Source organism: Rhipicephalus microplus, chromosome 1, assembly GCF_043290135.1.
Source record: "Rhipicephalus microplus isolate Deutch F79 chromosome 1, USDA_Rmic, whole genome shotgun sequence".
NCBI lineage: Eukaryota > Metazoa > Arthropoda > Arachnida > Ixodida > Ixodidae > Rhipicephalus > Rhipicephalus microplus.
Window position 1 is genome coordinate 254,098,304 of NC_134700.1, and position 19,564 is coordinate 254,117,867.

General features: G+C 45.5%; 1 protein-coding gene across 8 annotated transcripts in view; it reads left to right on the top strand.

The window, feature by feature from the left end:
- Positions 1-19,564, top strand: part of by (focal adhesion protein tensin) — a 279,600-nt gene that overhangs the window by 234,865 nt on the left and 25,171 nt on the right. For 7 of the 8 annotated variants that reach the window (XM_075893521.1, XM_075893539.1, XM_075893532.1 and 4 more), the window contains 15 exons: positions 1,345-1,386; positions 5,000-5,043; positions 5,131-5,192; positions 6,096-6,193; positions 6,824-6,874; positions 8,196-8,318; positions 9,441-9,505; positions 9,628-9,711; positions 10,204-10,316; positions 10,418-10,478; positions 11,253-11,455; positions 15,900-15,965; positions 16,904-17,014; positions 17,147-17,182; positions 18,984-19,217. In XM_075893521.1, coding sequence (XP_075749636.1) covers positions 1,345-1,386; positions 5,000-5,043; positions 5,131-5,192; positions 6,096-6,193; positions 6,824-6,874; positions 8,196-8,318; positions 9,441-9,505; positions 9,628-9,711; positions 10,204-10,316; positions 10,418-10,478; positions 11,253-11,455; positions 15,900-15,965; positions 16,904-17,014; positions 17,147-17,182; positions 18,984-19,217 — 1,393 coding nt within the window. The remainder of the gene's footprint in view (positions 1-1,344; positions 1,387-4,999; positions 5,044-5,130; positions 5,193-6,095; positions 6,194-6,823; positions 6,875-8,195; positions 8,319-9,440; positions 9,506-9,627; positions 9,712-10,203; positions 10,317-10,417; positions 10,479-11,252; positions 11,456-15,899; positions 15,966-16,903; positions 17,015-17,146; positions 17,183-18,983; positions 19,218-19,564) is intronic. The other variant, XM_075893528.1, reaches the window with a different exon arrangement.

The window sequence follows — 19,564 nt, forward strand, 5'->3', positions numbered from 1 at the left end:
CCATTGGTCCAAGGTTTTTTTTTTTCTAATTTCGCCGGATGTCGTTACGGACACCGGCGGCGGCGGCGGCGGGCAACATGCAACTGCCCGTGAACCGAAAAGTGATCTCATAACAGCTTTCGCTTTCATGAACTTTTTTTCTCCAGGAGCTCGTGCAGCACGAACCGTGAATAAAGTGCTTCGATGCCATGGAGCGTTTCCTTGTACAGGGTGGTGATATAGTTAGCGGAGCAGTTTGCACGTCGCATTGCCGCCATTTGTGACATATACCGGTGGACCGAGACATACGCACGCATGTTGTGCTGCCGTGTTTTGCGTGGTGTGGCCAGTTCAGCGTGTTCCTATATACGTGCTTTCACAAAATATGGCAGCGCGTGTCACCGCTCTGTATAATGCAACTGTATCGCCCAAAATACACTAAGCGAGGGAACTTATATAGACACGTTCTGGACTATAGTACTCAATTAAGGTGATAAAACGATGAACTCTATTTTGAAAAAAGTTTACTTACAGTGTGTACAGACATGCGCGGCCAGGCTAGAGGCGTGGCAGTGGAACAGAAAACAGAGGTTTCACAACATTCCAGCTATAAGAGCACATACACTTCGGTACATCTATGTACTGGGTCGTGTGTAGAGAAAGTTGTTATCGATTTAGAGTACAACGTACTATAAAAACGCAGGGTCGTGTGTTTGGAAAAAAAGTGGTTAACGATTTAGAGTACTTAGTACACTACTATAGGAGAGCTGAATGCCGTCCCAAGAAAATAAGGCTTGACCAATTACACCAAAGGGTCGTTGTGTGTTTAGAAAAAGTGGCTAACGATTTTGAGCACTTAGTACTCTACTACTGAAGAGCTTGAATCCGTCTCGTGGGGCTCAGCACGTGATTGCCAAGTATTAAACGGACGTGTATTAATGATTACCCATGCTTCAGCTGTATCTATGAACAGTGACAGAGTAGAATGCTTGGCTTTCATACGAGGGGCCCGCGCTTCTTATGCTGAAATTTGACCATCAACGATGTACACCTTTAATTGCCGTTTCGTACCCTTTATCAACCTTAACATAACGATGACCTTTGTTCATGCTTTACATTCAAAGACGGACAAGTAGGCGACATTCTAACTTTTTGCCAAAGCTCCGGATCTCATTGTATAAACGATTTTTTTTCCCATGAATTTTGACTTGTGGGTGAGAAGGAGCTCACTCAAAAAAGTACGTGAAGCAACCTTGTTGAGAAGTTTCGCTTTCAGTGAACCCGAAAACAAGTTTGTTTTGTACGGCAAAAACGCATTGACGAGACAAATTGTGAAGTTAATCTTCGTTCTCTTTATCGTTTCAGAATCGCAGTGAAAGCAGAGAACTCCGACATTCCAGGAGATCGGTGAGTTTTGCACACGCAGTGCAGTGTTTTGTTTCGTGAGAGAGAGAAGGCAGGGAGGTTGACCAGGTGTGCGTTTGGTTTTCTAACCTCCACTGGGGGAAAGGGAAAGACGGATAAAGAGAAGAAAAAAAAATGGCAGCATATCCACGGAGTGAATGATGGAGAGTGGGGCGAAGCATTCGTCCGTCCATTCGTTCTTGCTTCCGTCCGTCCATGCGTCCGTCTGTGTGACCGTCCATACGTCCATCCGCCCGTCCGTGCGTGCGTCTGTTCGTGCGTCCGTCCCTGCGTTCGTCCATGCACCCGCCCCTGCGTCCGTTCATGCGTCCATCCATGCATCTGTCTGTGTGTCCGTTCGTCCGTCTATTCAACACTCCAAATACCACCATTTCGCATCTTTTCATCATATATTCCTCATGTAGAAGCACCGCCACCCAGCGGACATTGCAAGGACTAAACGAGAGGTGGCACTCGCACACTTTTTTACGGCTTGCGCTTCGGGTCTACTTCCCATCTTTAACCACCTCGAGTTCATGGTATATACTAGTTCACTGTATCCATGACACTGCGGCCCAACGCTCGCTAAACCTTTCTAAAACCAAGGAGCTTACGCCCAGCGAGTATAACGTAGCAATCTTTTCCTGTCAGATAGTGCTCAATGTACATGCCAATGGACGCTAATGGGAAATGAGAGGCGGAGAATTCGGCTTTTACTTTCTTACGGCTTGCGCTTCGTATCTATTTCCCACCTTTAACCACTTCGAGTTCATTCATGGTATATACTAGTTCATTGTATTCATGGCACTGCGGCTCAACGCTCGCTAAACCATTCTAAAACTAAAGAGGTTACGCCCAGCGAGTATAACGAAGCAACCCTTTCTTGTCAGATAGTGCTCAATATTAGCAGCCATTGGCATTTACATTGAGCACTATCGAAGCGTGAGCGTCAACTAAAAGTCGAATGCTCCTGTCTCTCATTCCCCCTTAGCAGTCATTGGCACGTACATTGAGCACTAGATTTTATTGTTCAACAACGCACAGAGGAAATCGCTCACCGGCACCACCTTAGAAGTCAAAATGTTATACTTGTTTCATACTACAACGGCTACGAGGGACGACAGGTGCCGCTATAAGGAGCTTCGCCCCTAAAACGCCAGGCCTGCGCGGAAGGCGCAGCAACACAGTCACAGCGAAAGCTAAAAGAGTGGCCTGGCCTTTCAGACCTGAGTCTTTTTCTAAACACTCATTCGGTAACTACTGCAGGCACTCTTGCTTGATACCCACTACGACGTAAATGATGTAATTTATTGGGCACTAGGTCGGCATTCGCTATGCTATTTATCGTCATTCTCCTGACAAGCGTGGTATCCGCTAAACACTTGCTAGGAATTTTGTGCCGCAGTTGTTCATGCAGTGGCTGAAGACGATGAGGAATTATGGCTGAAGTGGGTATGCGCCACAGTTAATAGGAGAACCAGAACAAGCTTTTGTAATGAATTGGAGCTTTGAATGGCCCACTCGTTATGCTATTCGCATGGTGCGACGACTGGTTGTTCTATCACTGTTTTAAAACGCTATATATGTCGTATTGACGCAATTGCTTTCCCGACATCAAGCCTGTCTAAGACAAACTTGCTAACAAGTCCCAAGCACTGGCATAGCTCAGTCTCAGTAATCGGAAAATTGGCTTGCACCCAGCGAACCCGGGTTCGAGCCCGACTTAGTCACTGTGGTGCTAGTTTTTTTTTCTGAATTTCGCGTGATGTGATTGTGGTCACCGGCAGCGGCGTAAAACGGCGCGTGACCCGTGTTGTGATGTCATAACAGCTTTCGCTGTAAAAGAGAAAAAACGAACAGTGGCGCTCCATCTGAAAGTGCCTACTGGTACCACAGTTTATCACTGAGGTCTGAAGATCGCTTCCTAATTTTAATGCATGTATGTTTGGTGTGGCATGGAGGAGGCATTCGATATCTGCGGAGATACATGTGAAGGCCAAGTGGTGATAAATACGGACAAGCCTGGCGCACGAGGCTGTCTACGATGGAAGCCGTTTGATTGAATTATACGTATACATGCGATTTCCCGTTGTGAAATTTGCGCTTATGTTGATCCGCGGAATTAAGGTGTTGTTTTGGGAAAAAAATGACATGGGTAAAGCAAAAAGAAAGTTCAAAAATTATTTGAGTACTCATGACAGCGGCTGATAGCTAGATAGAAACTGATAATCGGTGCAGCGAAAGGAGAAGGTTCCACTTGGCTTCATTCTTCGGAAATGGAGGTAAACATGTTGCTCTGGCGGGAAATGCGCAGAGTTATAAATAAACTCCTGCAGAAGTTTTAATTTTTTTCATTGAATCTGACGTATTTGGAAATAAATAAAAAAACAGTTCGACGTCTCAGAAAAGGAACACGTAATAGGATATAGTACCGCAAAAAAAAAAAAGAAAACGTTGCAGTCTTCGTTATCAACCGTTCTTCGATCCTTTCCGCAGCGCTCCACAGAAGCTTCGTCAACCAAATGGACACTGCATTGAAATACTGGAACGTTGCTGCATTGGTGACAAACGTGGCATTATCAGAGTGAATCACCTGTTTGCAAAGAATAAGATAACTGATTGATTGATATGGGGGGTTTAACGTCCCAAAACTACCATATGAATATGAGAGATGCCGTAGTGGAGGGCTCCGAAAATTTCGACCACCCGGGGTTCTTTAACGCGCACCCAAATCTGAGCACACGGGCCTACAACATTCCCGCCTCTATCGGAAATGCAGCCGCCTCAGCCGGGATGCGATCCCGCGACCTGCGGGTCAGCAGCCGAGTACCTTAGCCACTAGACCACCGCGGCGGGGTAATAAGAAAACTGTCAATTGTACTTTTTATGTGGCCTTCTAAAATTATTTTGAGGGTACTATAAAGGACAAAAAAAACAGATCGTTTTGTTTTGATCATAGAGACGAGAGAAGAAAAATAATGTTTATGAGGACGAAATTTAAATGTTTATATATTGTTATATTGCCGTTCAATGTTCGGCCGTTTCTGAATATGCTATGTTTTTAACGTCCTCTGAACATATATCTATAACTCGCTTATGAATGCCGTCATGATTCAGGGATCACGTTATTTTTCCCTCACAAGAGTATGAACCTGAAGAGTACGATAACTATAGGTTCCAATCTATTGTGTCATCCCGCTTTCCCGTGTTGTGTGTGATATAAATTGCGTGCCTTGATATATTTCTCTAGCGTGGTCGTTAAGATAACGCTGATCGAACTTGTATATTTCTTTCATTTTCGTCATTTTCTGGAGATCTTCATGCCACAGCTAGGGTGTTTGGCTGCGGAGAAAATTCCCGAAACTTTGAACCTTTTTTTTTTCTTCAACTGCTGCCTGGGATCAAACGCCGCCGCTCATATTGGCCTGTACGCGACCCACGTCGGCGACTTTAAAAGAGATTCTATAGGAGGGCACTGACGCCCGCCGCTGCAGTCATCCTTATTGCCAGCTTAACATTTCGTCTGCGACGCCACCTGTGTAGGGTGCACGAAGCTATCGTCTTCGCCCATCTGAACGCCTAAATCTTTCTGATGTCCTTTCTTTTTTCATGACAGAAGAGTCCTGGATCCCGATCACTTGAACGAACGAGAAGTCCGAGGTAATTATGGCGCGCTTCTGACTTGCCGTTGCAATCTTGGAAAGTTTTCTCGGGCCTGAAATACTGTTTTGTTTTTTATCCACGCAGAAGCCTTGAACGACAACTTAGTTTCGCCATGGATGTGACATACGTAACGGAGAAGATTATCGGTACGTCTTTGGATGCCGGGCGTTGCCAAGCCCCCTTCACCTTAGGGCCATGAAATACTTCTGTAATGCCTATTAGGTTATATATTCTTGTGTGATGTGTAAGGGAAGCTTAAGAAACGCTGATTAGAAGGAATAAAATGCTGTTATTTGGCATCCTTCTTCGAAAACTTCTTACATATACTTTAAAAAGTGTACAGCAATATTCATTACTATTAGCGAAAATGATAATTCTTCACGCACTATTGACGGCTATCAGATCGGTGCGACATCGCTAATATCGCATTCCTGTTTATCTAGGCTCTCTTCAGTGGTGAGAAAGGAGAATGAGAATTGCTTGCTTACTGTTGACATGCACGTATTTTTTGTAGCAATTAAACTACCGCAAGTTCGGCTAACGCCGTGACCTTTAGCTACGTCAAGGAGAGGTTGTGCCGAATTTTTTTAAGTAATGGCGCCCCCAGCTTACGCTGTTGCCGCACCGATTATTTCACGCACACTAGCATTTGTGCGCGCCAGCACAGATTTCCCGCTCACCGAAAAAAAAAAAAAAACAGTTGGGCGACTTGCTTGTGCTGTTATTTTCTCCCTTTGCCCGCGGATATTTTTTTTCATGCAGTTTATCTGACAATTATTTCAAAAAGAATGGTCCATTTGCAAGTAGCGATGTGCATATTGGGAAGCTATGTTATTCGTTTTTATTGTTGTTCAATGTTTGAAACCCTTGCGAAGAAAGAAAACTTGTTTGCCGATTGAGTTCACCCAGAAGAAACAGTTGAAAATTCGAAAAACAATTTTCTCTACTGCAACTAAAACTTGTGTTAACCATGCGCAATGCTATAACTTTGTGGATACATGGGTTGGATGGTGCTAACTAACATAATTTAATTCGCTGTCACTTCGCAGTTGTCACTTTCCCTGAAGGTGGATTGGACACCACCTATCGCAGTAACCTGAAGGAGGTGACCCGAATGCTAAGGACGAAGCACGGCAACAAGTACACGGTAAACAAGCTACTCTTTCAATCTATAGCGCCCCGGATTTGTAATAGGCCTTGCTCAAGTGGAAGGTGTGTGCATCCTATAGCGCATTCAATAAATACAAATGCGGCGTGACGATCTTAGGAGCGACCGTCCTTGCTATACTTGTCACACCGCTCTGCTCAAACAGTCAACTTTGACTTTGTAGACTCACGACTTGCTTTAGCTGGAACGGGATAGGAGTAAATGCAGGGGGTAAGGGGGGGCACAAAGATATGCGAGTGGTTACATCGATTCCGGTAGTTCCTGCCTACTTCTCAATATTGTAGCAAAGACAATAACGATCAGTGTGTAAAACAAGCCCACGGCCAGGAATTTTTTTTTCGGAGTGGTGGCCCACGCGTTGGAGGCCCTGAAAAACATATTTTTATCATTTGTCATTGGTAAAACAACTCCTTCATCCAAATTTCAAAAGGGAAGAGGGAGGGGGGGAGGGAGTAGGGCACCTCTCATTGGCTACGGCCCTGGTATCAAACTACCAATCACTTCATCGCTTGTAGGTTTGTATTACATCCTATTCTAGAAAAAATACTCAGCTTCGCATTGCTTTATTTGCTTCAAGGGCTCATTCACATTTATTCTTTATTTCTACAGGTGTTCAATCTTTCCGAAAAACGACACGACCTCGCCAGGCTCAACAGCCAGGTAAGGACAAATGAATATTCTTTAAAGAAAGTACACATGCGCTAGTAATCATTGAATTATTTATTTATTTATTTTTTTACTACAGGTCATTATGCGGGCACATGTATATATATATAGTGTGATCGATATTAGTGATCGATTTAGTATAAATCGATATAAATGCAGCACTATATCGGCTGCCTTCATTTTAGTGGATCTTGATAATAATAAAAAATTATGCGCATAACAACAATTTCGTATAAGAGAAAAGCATGAGATCTAATGCGGTGCGCATGGAAAGTAACCAATGTTTTCAAGGACAATCTTTCTTTTTTCTTGATTTATGTACTGTGTCGTTAGTTCTCACAATACAGTGACCAGTGCCCGAATGCGGCACACTTGTTTGACCGTTACACAGCCTTTCACGCAAGTTCACTCATTCGGCCTCATGTGCTGGGGTTTAACACGATAAAGATTTCGGGGGACCTTTAAGCTTCGGCTTTAAGAGTTGAACGTTATAGCGATATTATGTTGCTTGTGCGTACTTCAAACACTTAGTGTATGAAATCATTTCAGACTTGCTATGCACCCACTACATGGCCTTAAGGATGCAGTAACTTGTGTGCTTTTTGTAGTGGGTGACTGACTTTAAACAATGAAGTTATTATAATCTCATGCTCTGACACTCGATGACAATATACGCTTGTTTCACGCACTATTACGGCAATATTTAATGTTGTATTGCGAAGCATGTATACAGGACACGTGTGTTTTTAAAGCATGAAAGCTACTTTCACTGCATTTCAAAGCAGAGGAAGTTATTTTCACTGTATTAGTAAGCACGCTATGTATATACATAAACCGCATATGTATTAAATACTGTGCAAGATAAAAAAAAAAAGAGGCGTGGATGTGTCGTAGAACAACCGCTTGTCACGTAAACGACCCGTGTTTCGATTTCCACTGAGACGCAGATTTTAATTTATTTTATTAGCATCTTTCTAATTTTTTTTTGGTCATGCAAAGATGCTCGATTTTTCGGTCACGCAAAGATGATGACTTCTCGCTCACAACCAATGACGCCGACACGGACGCCGACGCCAGTATTTCTGTGAAACGAGCTCTTTACCGCTATCGCGTCAAAACACGTCGTCATTTCATTTCTCTTCGCCTGCATGCTTCAGCGGACAGACTTGATATGTGTTACAATATAACACGTCAGAAAAAAAAACCAAGAAAGATGCAGGGTGCAGCGGACAGTCACTTTTCCAGACAATCTCCGAAAGTCCGCATGCTTGTAGTGAACTTCAGTAATAATTCGCCGGCATGCTTCAACTCGCAGATTGCGGAGTTCGGATGGCCTGCGCATCTCTCGCCGCCTCTCGAGAGGCTCTGCACCATCTGCAAGAGCCTGGACTCGTGGTTCCACGCCGATTCGCAGAACGTCGCGATCCTTCACTCCAAGGCGAGTACCTTATGCACCACCATTCAGCCATGACCATGCAACAAAAGTGACGGTGCAACGCTCCCCAAGCGCACGGTCTTAAGTCGCAAAAAGTATATTGAGAACAAATATAGTCAACAAAAAGAAAAATCAACAATAATGATGCAGTATTTTGTAAGAACTGAGTGACTAGAAGACCAAAAAACAAAGAGAAAAAAATGGACGCAAATGTATTATAATATTTTCTACATCATTGTGCGACTGCCGTTATTGTCCCTACAGTTCTTTAGAGATAGGTTGTTGATTTATTGAACTGCACGGAACTTGAAATGAGTCGGTGTGTTCTAGGCTGCTTTGGCTGTGCTGATTGAGCGACTGATGGGTGACAAAAGTGTTACGTGAGTCGAATTGTGTGTGGTTCCTCATTCCAGTCCATTGTGTTCTCAAGTGCAGTCGACGCTAGAGATATTCAAGCATGGACGCAATATGCTTCATTGTTGCAAATGAGTTCTGCGGAAACCCGCAACATGGCGGGATGGTTAAGAAAGGGAAAGAAGACAACCGTTAGTTTGTAGCATGACACCACAAGGAAATCCTTGCGGATTTCTCAGAAAGAAAAGCCTGTTAGTTGCCGGAAAATTCGTCAAGGTCCGGGGTTCGAACCCGGGACCAACGCCTTTCCGGGGTGGTCGTTCTGCCGATTGAGCTAACCAGGAAGCTAGCGACTGACAGTGCGAGGGCAAATTCATGGACAACTCGAAGCACGTGGATACAAGTGTTGCAAGTGAGTTCTGCGGAAACCCGCAAGGTGGCGAAAGGGTTAAGAAAAGGAGAGATTGTGGATGACATTTTGTTCATAAAAAGGTGGACAAGAGGGAGGAGAGCACATAAATTTTGTGCAAAACGCCATCCATAATAGAATATCAACTCGCCCAACGCTCGGTTCTTCTAAGGAAAGATTGTCATTGTTGTTGATTTTTCGTGTTTTTATTTACCTGCATAAATGCCGTTCATTCAGTTTTTCTTAAAGAAAAAATCCGAAGTCGCATGTTATTCCAAGCCAGCGCTCTGAGCTGCTGTGGATGGAAGAAAGCGAAAGGAGAGTGCGAGCTAACGAAGGCACTCGCACCGACCTCTTCGCAGGGTGACAAGGGCCGCGTCGGCGTCGTACTGGCTGCGTACCTGCACTACACCAGCATATGCGCCAGGTTAGACGCTCTTGTCCTTGTATGCCTGGCGGCGCAAGCCGAATAATGTGAACATTAGTGTCTCTGCGTGTTTCCTCGAAAACATGCGTGAGGAAACGTGTGTTGCTCTTTCCGCCTTGCAGCGACAATCAAGCACTCGACCGGTTAACAATGCGAAGGTACTACGAGGACAAGCTGTACTCTTCGATGCATCCTTCGCAGAGGAGGTAAAGTTATCTTTTTTTTTTTTTTTTGCCTCTCGCACTGGAACTGAACTCCTTCGGCGCGAGTTGCACATTCCGTTCGGTTGTATGTTAGAAATACCAGTTTTAGCTATTTTGTGATAATTATCTTCACGATATTACAGCTCACCAGTGCGATATCACGATATGATATAATATTTTTACGGATTGCGAACTGTTCTTGGTTTGTCACTCACGTGCAAGATGGCTTGTTATCTCGTTTTCGTATGATAAATTTATATATTCAGTAATATTTTTGCTTTCACATGCTGAACGTCCTGTCATGCCAGAAGGAAGTGCCCGTTAAAAAAAAAAGAGAGAGAGAGAGAGAGAGAATTCGTGGACAGTTACTGTGGGAATGGGAATTGTGTTGGTTTTGTCGGTTTCTATCTTTTTCAAGCCGCTTAGCCCGCAAGCACCGCTCAGAATGTGAAATGTTTCGTCTAGAACCGTGTCCACGCGCTCGTCCCGTTTCAGGTATGTCCACTACTTCACGGAGCTTCTGTCCGGCAACATTAAGATGAACAACAACGCTCTGTACCTGCATCATGTCATCCTTCACGGGATTCCAAACTTCGACAACAGAGGAGGTGCGAGTTTTTTTTTTTAATGGGCAAATATTTGTTCCCGAAACACGTTTGTGCTTTTTTGTCTTTTTTCTATTTTTACGTTTCTGATTGGTTATCTCCAGGTTGTCGGCCGTTTTTCAAGATCTACCAAGGCATGCAGCCGGTGTACACGTCGGGCGTACAGTAAGTGTCCTTTAGTTTATGCCCTGTCCTAATTTGTTTTTTTAATCTTTCCTAAACCTGTGTTTCTAAACTTCGAAGTAAATATACAAAGCTCGCGGAAGCTTACTCGCCCTCATTCTGAGGTCACGTCTCCCACGATAATTCCAGTCTCTCACTGCGCAGACGGTTCGCAATCGCCTTGTAAGGTCATAATCTTCGACAATCTTTGTCACCTTCACTAGTAATCCACATTCGTCACTTCTTGGTTCTCTGTTGCTGCAAGGACCTATTCGTATATACATTACGGTTAAAGCAGCACGAACAACACAGACGAAGAAAGATGCACAATAAGCGATTTATTCATTTCCGTTGCTTGCGCAGCCTTAACCATATTGGAACCATATCAACAATCCAGGTGACGGCTTTACCCCCTATTCATACCTTTATCCCCTCTCCCACAAATTAACCGATATCCCATTGCTGTAGCCCGATGCGTGTAGTATTAATAGCTCTCGGTGTGCTTGCCAAGCATGACGTGTGGACTGCCCCGGTGGAACAGTGGCTATAGGGTGATCTGCTGCTGACCTTATGGTCGCGGTTTCGATCTCAGCCACGGCGGTCGCATTTTGACGGAGGCGATGTCAGAGCGCGTTAAAGAACACTAGATGATTGAACTTTCCAGAGCCTTCCACTACGGTGTCTCTCATAATCGCATCGTTGTTTTGGGACGCAAAACCCGAGATAATAATATTAGGCATGACGTATGACTGCATGCAATCTATCTGATGCGTGCAGCGTGGCCACGGACGGTTCCCGGCGGCTGGTGGTGCCACTGGAAGCGAGCCAAGCCCTCCGCGGAGACGTGCTCATCAAGTGCTACCACAAGAAGCAGCGGCCCGCTGGTCGGACGCCCATCTTCCGGGTGCAGTTCCACACGTGCACGCTGGACGGCGGCAAGGTGTTCTTCGGAAAGGCGGACCTGGACGACGCCGTCTCCGGTGCGTTTTATCCCGCCTCACCAGCTCGATAACATCGTCGGACATATACTCGGAACGCTCGCGTATAACTCGTTGTTTCGCAATCGCGCGTTCCCGCGGAGCTGAATTGAAGCGTTCTTTCGAAGAAGCGTTGTCTTTGATTGTGCCGCTACTTTTGTGAGGTTGATGTTCTCGGGTCATCTACGGATCGTACTCATTGTTTTCGCGTTGGCTTGTGGTGTACTCCAGTGCATTGGAGCGTGCTGGGTTCCTCGTTAAACAGGGGTAGAGTCACAAATAAATATCTGCATGTTTCACGGCAAATGTCGTCGAACTGCGGTAGTATTCCGTCTGGAGAGAGTGAATAAAACATTTATTTGATGTTCTGCGCAAGAAAGTCGGTGAACAGAATTCTGGAGGCGCTGCGTTAAAGTGCCTCGATGCGCGCAGAGGGTAGGTGCCACCACCGTATCGTCTTAGCAAAGCTTAGGAAACGCCCGCCTTTTCGTGCATAGCGTTGCATTGTCAGCTTATAGCGTAATAAACAATATGTTCCTTAGAATTACTTATGTATGACTTTTCTCGTATAATGAACACGCCATTGTATATCGACGTTTTGATGCTCTGCCTCAGATATGCGCGAAATTTGCTTTTTAATCGATACTATACGCACAAGTAAGAACGTAAAAACCAGCGAAGTATTGGCGGGTGCCGCCGATGTCGTTGGATTTTGGAAATAATGCAAACAGAATAAAAAGCAAAGACACAAGCCCCTTTGGGTGACAGACATACAATTCGACTCTCTCCGGCGTCTATTTCAACCAACGCACCATGACTTTTCAAATAAAACTTGCCTTGAAAATGTTCAAGAAAGCTCACGGAAACTTGGGTGGCATAAGCATTGCACCGTGTACATTGCACACACTGTACTTATTCGATTATAACACGACCATGATTGTAACGCGAGGGAAGAAAAAAGAAAGAATTTCGGTACTGTAATCAAGGGTCGACTTTAGTAGCAAAAATCTAAAATAATAAAAAAGAACCTGTCGTCAAATTCGAGTAAATGCGGTATTATGTAACGTGCAGAGCTTCCAGGCAGGTCACAAGACGATGACTCCCAGAAAAAAACGGTGATGATCTCCGCATCTCATTACTGACCGCGCACCGCATGTGGACTGCGGAACTACCACTAGGTCAATTACGACTAGATTGTCGAAAGTCATTTTTTTTTTAATATTAGACTTCGGCGGCGGCCGGCCGCAAGCTTGTGATTGGTTTGCAGACGACGGCGAGTCGACTTCGTTAAAGCGCGACCGCTGCAACACGTTTGCATTTCCGGTAACACCGCCAATATTCGCTTTACACTGGCCTTTCATATGAAGGTTGCCTTAGAGATTCATTTCACGATTCAACGTCAGCTTCAAAAACTTTATTTATTTATTTATTTACGGATACTGTCAGCCCTTGCACAGGGCTATTACAGGAGTGGAAAAAGAAGTACAAGAAAACATGGCAATCCTAAGAAAAGAACATAATTAACAACTATAATCAGATTGTGATAAGAGCATTTTGTGGGTTCACGCTAGCCGTTAAACACACAGCAAAAGAAAGCGCGTAGCCAAAAAAACTCCCAAGCATTTCCCCGGGGGTGAACATGGTTAAGTGTGAATGCACGGGGTCATGCTATGAGGGGGAGTAAATCCGTTGGCATTCACCAGTGAGTTAATGTAAACTCCCCCGTGTGATCACATTGCGATTCCCAGGAACCATTAGAGCCTGTCGGGAAATCTTGGTCAGTTTACGCGCATATGTGAGAGTAAATTCGCACTTTAATGACGTTTATGTGTTTTTTTTATTACGCTCAGAACGTCGATGGGCAAGTTCACGATCTGTCCCTTGATGCCGTACTGACCGTTGCCCTGCGTCAGCCGCCTGATGCTCATGAAGGGGAGTCGAGGCGAGATGAGTCGCTCTTCCACCGGGTTCAGATCGGGGAGGTCCGCGGGACGAGGCGGGTACGCGTAGCCTTGGTTCTTGCTCAATAGCGGAACCCGCCCGGCCAGCAGGGACTATCGGCACGAGGCACACACCCGGAACGCACCGAAGGGAGCCAGCCGCGGGTCTTGCGCATCCATGTCGTCGCATCGGTGTTCGCCCGACCGTCTTCCGAACTCGTTCCGAAGAACCCGCAACGCGTTCAACCTGTTGGTCTCGCTCCTCACGCTGGAAATGCAGTTGTTGTCAAACCACAGCCGGTCGCACACGGCGCAGCTGTGAACCAAGGTGCGATCCACAAAGTCGCGCTTGAAGCGCGCGTCTGGACGAGCTAACTCCAGGACCCACGCTCGCTCACGCTTGGGGGGGGGGGGGGGGGTCGGCTCGTTTTATCCGGTTTCGTTCGGCGTCTCGCCGTCGGCCTTCATCACCGCAGGCGATGGGCTGTTTACGTCTCCCATCGGCCTCCCGCGCGCGGAGTTCGGGATCCGCGGCCCGCTTTGCCCGCTTGCGCTCGGCATCACGGGCCCTATGCCACGCTGCCTTGTCTTCAACCGGCGCGGCAGCGCAATCACGTGGTGTGTGACGTCGCTGTGCCGTTGCTATAGACGCTCCTCTCCGCTCCTCGCGCCGTTGCTAGGGGAGAGGAGGAAGCGCACCGCGGATGGCGGCGGATTCAGGGTCGCTTATAAAGTGCATTCGCACGTAAAAGCTTCTGTAATATATAGTGCAAAAGCTGCGACTACCAAGTAGTCACATGATATGCTCTCGCAGCACTGTCACTGGGCCGAGTGCCACATCAGTGCGGTCTAAGAAACTACTGAATCTACTTCAAAACGGGCGGATAATTAGCAACCTGAACACTAGTCAAGCTTCGCAAGCGCTAACTGAACACATTTACCTGTATGTCTACGCCGTACAATGCTAGGCACTACGTCGAAAGGTCACACTGTTTCTTCCCCGTCATAGACATACTTTACATCGGACAGCGCCCGTCGTTTTAACCACACAGTCTCGCGAAGGTATCCGACCACGCACACGCACCACATCGCTGAAACCATAGCGGAGAATAATCGCTGGCATCACTGCTCGCCCGCTGCATTGCGAATTTCAGCTATTTTCGTGTCCAAGTCTACGCTGGTGTCGCTCGTTCCAAAGTACCTACAACGCGACACACATCGAACAATACAGTGGCAGTGTCGCATGACGTTCACGATGCGTTTCAGCGCGCGTGGCGTGTACGACGGCATGTTGAAACGTACCCGTAGTACACCTCCCGGCGGCTCTGTCCTACTAGCTGGTTCTCAGCCGGCTCGCTAGATCGCTGCATCGCCAGAATTTTAGGCGCGCCACCTGAGTAGTGCTGGCTTCCCATATGGTGAAATTAGAAACGTTGTGGCGATTCAATATACAGTGGAACCTCGGTCGTACGATCACGGCGCGTGTGAATTTTGGGGTGATACAAATTTTTCTGCTGTGCCGGCTGGCTTAGGCTAGTTATCCGGCAGTGTAATAGAGTGTAGCGGTTGCGAATCGATTTTCACCCCATTACGTTTGATGCGAACAGGTGCGGCCCCGTGCTGTCGCCGAAGACAATGCAATCACGCGCAGACACAGTAACCCAAGTGCATACATGTATTCGCACACATGCCAACACTCCGATTTGCATAAACAAGCGAATTTCCAGCAAAACACTTGAATGTGCGGACACAACCGTAAATCTCCCGAAAAACCTCCCCAGCACCACCGCGATGAAAAAATATACCAGCGGTTCTAAAATGTTCTGGCCTTCACCAATTTCGTGCAAATTGCTCTTTAGGTCACTTTTGCCTCAATGGTCACTTTTGCCGCAATAAAAACTTTATTGGTAATAAAGCAGACCTGTTCATGACGTTGCTGCGGTCATGATAAATAATAAAAAACATGTTAAATATTAAAAAAACAAGCTTTCTTTTGTCGGATGTTAGTTTTCTCTTCTCTGTGGTGATACAAATTTTGGATGATACGAACATTTTTGGTGACTCGGCAAGATTTGTATTATCGAGATTTTACTGTATAGATAAGCTCTAGTTCCTTGCCCATGCACTTACTCACCCTCCAAAGAGAGAAAAGTCGCTCCGATAAACATCATCGCTCCAAAGCACATCGACACTTGAATTGTTGAGACCACTTTTAATATCACTCTTAATCAGGTCTTGGTTAAATGATGGCTAGGAAACCAGATGAAAAATGTCCGGTTACCTGGCTTTATTCAGATTTTTAAGCGGGTACTTGTTTAAAAGTGTAGATATAGAAACAAAATGGGACGTCCGCACATCGGGGAAGTGCGATACATGAGCCCAGCAATACTGCTCTTAAGTCGTTTGTGCATGACGTGACGATTGCATACTTAGTTTAATATTCTAAGTAAGTACCTTGTCACGGCACAAGTGTCTTCTAACGCACTTTCGCACATGTTTTCAAACAGATCCCCGTTTTCCCGACGACGGTCAAGTGGAGTTGCTGTTCTCAGATCGACCTGATGATTTCCGAGGTAAAATAAAGAGATGCACATCATTACTAAGATTTATCATCACTGTGAATTTGTAAGTTTCTCTATCTCGTGAATACTTTTCTCAAGAATTCATGGCCCTTCTTTTTTTTGTTTTTTTTTTCCTGAAGGCACCTGTGCTCGTTTATGACTGCACTTTAAGGAAAAGAAGAGTATGTGTTACTCATTTCTGTGAGTTATATCTTGCTACGTATGTGACTCGCTCTAAGGAGACACCTTAACTCTCTTGCGAGTCACACGACTCTCCAAAGAGAGTACAATTATCTCCAAAGAGTGTTCACATGTCTGTTCAAAGGGGGTCATTCATATAGTGGCGGGACAAGTAAGGACTTGAAAAAAGAAAAGTCAAAGGGCTGATTTTCTTTTCATATAGAATGAGTTAATATAAAAACCCTAGAAAAGCGTTCTTAAAAGTAAGCAAAGTCGCATAACCTAAGCCTGAACTTAATCGTGTCACGTACATTTCATAGCACGAGGGGCAACAGACGCCGGGGCGTCGCTGTAATTTTTTCGGGGTGGTGCCATGTTTTTTTTTTATTTATGTTCATGCATGTGTTTGCATTTGTGCCGGTATGTATTTGTATATATGCCTGTATATCTGCATATATGCTTGATCTGTACAAGCCTGTATATGTGCCTGTATACATGTTCTCATATCTGTGACTGTACATGCTAACATATGAAATTTTCGAGGGAGGTGAGGTTCCTCGGGAGTGCGCTTTTGAACAGGGGATGTGTAAAGAACATTACAACGTGGTCTCTTCAAATTAGTTCACAAGAATACCAAATCACCTAGGCGTAATAAAGCCTTGACAAAAACATCAGGTAGAGACTATACTCAGGATTTAGCCGCTGTTTCGTATTAATTTCGTTCGAGCGTCCTTGTTTATGCGACGAGTTTCTAATTATGGTTTCTGCAGGAAACGGTTCTGTGTCCGATGTCGTCAGCACAGCCGACCAGACGAAAGATCCTCTGGTCAGGCAGGACTCATACGAAAACTTCGACCTGATTCATGAAGACAGCCAAAGTGGTAAGCATCTTTCAAAACACGTTCTCCGTCATGCTATGCTTGGTTATGATGCTGTGTCGAAACCGCCACCCTGAAAGCTTTATTCAAAAGCCTGTTTTGTGTAATTGTTTTTTTTGGTTTTTCGTTTTTTAGATCTGGACGATCTAATCGAGCCGACCAACGTTTCTGGTATGTAATATTATTGCATTTTATTAAGCATGACATATTTGTACACCTACTTCTGCATGTTGTGGCGGTGCCTGCTTGCATGCATGGTGCATCTCATGATTTCCGTTATTTGAAGCATGTTCTGAGACTGGATCCTTTGGTGGATGCTAATAGCTTGTGCTAAGTGTAGACATACGAAGCTAGCTCACGATTCAAACGCAAGGTACATCACCGGAAGTAATGACATATTTAAAGTTGTTCGAAATATATTCTGGAACCTCTCATTTTTCAAGAAAAAAAATGCGAAAAGTTACGTACCATCCGAGAAAACGTGCAATCCAGAATCACACACTCAAAGAAATAGCGCTACTTAGCTTGAAGAGTGAAGCACTGATATGGATATCAAAGCATGTTCGTGACGCTTTAGGCTCGTGGTTGGCTTTGTAACCGCGAGCAGAATTCGTCACGATGCTGGCAGCGCCAGTTGCGGTTGCGTGCTGTGTCCTGCTTTATAAGTTAAAGTTCTGGACTTTTGCATGCGAATCACATAAAAATAGCGATATACAGAATGCGTGGTTTAAACCACTATTTTCTCGTCCGGGTCAAAGTGTGTGATAAAATTTAATACACGACTCAAGGACGCACAAGCCGCGTTGTACTCAATAATGTTAATTATAAAGTTCGTGTAACATGGAAGACTTACAGCGCTGATAAACTAGAGCACATCATACGCCTTGGCCTGGTACTAGCAGATGAAATGACCGTGCACCACCACGTGGCGTGGATTCAGCCAATTTCGATGGGCGAACAGGCCGTGCAAAATATGTGCGCTCGTTGACAGTCATTCCCTGCTGTACCAGTGGTGTGCGAGAGCAACTGGATGTCCCTGAAGTAAAATAATATCTACGCATTGACTCGACGGCAATGCGGGGCCGAACGACGCAACAGGTGTAGCCAACTGGGAGAGGGGTTCAGGGGTAACCCTCCGCCCTCCCCCGTACAAAATGCAATGCGTAGGCAATTGTCTTGATTTTAGTTTGACATGGTGCAATCACATGCGCGATATGCTTAGCAGCTCGCCGGAACGTTGCGATAACCAGATCATCTTTTTTTGCTGTTAGAAGACAAGATGCCTGCTCCCTGATTTTCTCGAGCTTGTTGCATTTTTTTCTTTTTTCCTCTTTTTTTTCTGCCAATTCGCAGCTTTCGCAGTTTTACGATCACAAACAGCACAAGTGAGAACGTATCAGCGAATTTCTGCTGTATATTTGGAATACGTGCATAGTCGCAGCAAAAGTAAACCTCGTCCGACCTTCTACAATAGAAACATGAACATGTAGAAACACATCACGTGTGGTATGCTAAATGAATAATTTTAATGACAAGAAAGTGACAGCCTAAAAGCAATCAGTATTCTTATATTTCTCGTGTATCAGACTGCAGTTGCGTGGTTTCCGTCTTTCGTTAACGAAACCCCTAAACTTCGCCTGCCGGTTCGAACGCCTATTACGCTTTCCGCAATAAATATACAGTTTTTTTTAATCAAAATAAGAGCAGGGAGCAAGGAAGACAGGGCAAGAGGGACAAGCATACGAGGCGGGTGCTCGTTCCGTCGTCTTGTCTGTCTTGTCCTGTTTTTCTCCCGCTCTGCTTTTGCATTAAAATGATACGCCAGTTCGCCCAGCAAAGCGTTACATTAGGTTTCCTCAGTGTTCCATGTGGTATGAGTAGCGGCGTGTGCTTCTTTTCTGCCTGTCCGCTGACTGCCCCTGCGCTAACCCGGCTAACCGCCCGCGTGCTCGGCTCCTCTCCCGGCTTCCAGTTCCCCACGCAGAGGGTCCCCTTGATGGAAACCTCTACGCAGTGGTGACCAAGAGGCAGCCCGTGGACGACGGCCCCTTTTCCCCCTCCTCCCCCAACGCTGCTGCCGACACTGATGTGCTAGACGGGCCGCATACTGTGAGCATGGACTCTGGCATCTCCTCCTCCTCGGGCCTGCACGGAAACCCTAGTCCACAGGGGCTGCTCCACAAGGTGCCCAACGGAGGCACTGTCGGTGAGGGACTCTATACCTGGACTGCATGTCACTCACCTTTACGAAACGCCATGGGCCCTCCTTCACTTTATAGAAGCCTATGGATCTGAGATACCGAACGCGTACTGAATTCACTGAGGCTGACACCGACGTGTTGTTGCAGTCACATTAGCTGCATAACGTGTCATAAGGGCTTTATAGCAGATCGATTGTTACGCTTTGAAAGCACCATGATTAATATAATGTTCTTAATTACTCCTTTCTTTGCCGCACAGGCATCCCCAGTAACATTTTATGTATGGCCATCTCGAGCGAATGCGCATTTCTGTTCATTAATGTAGAACTAAATCATTAATTCCATAAGCTTT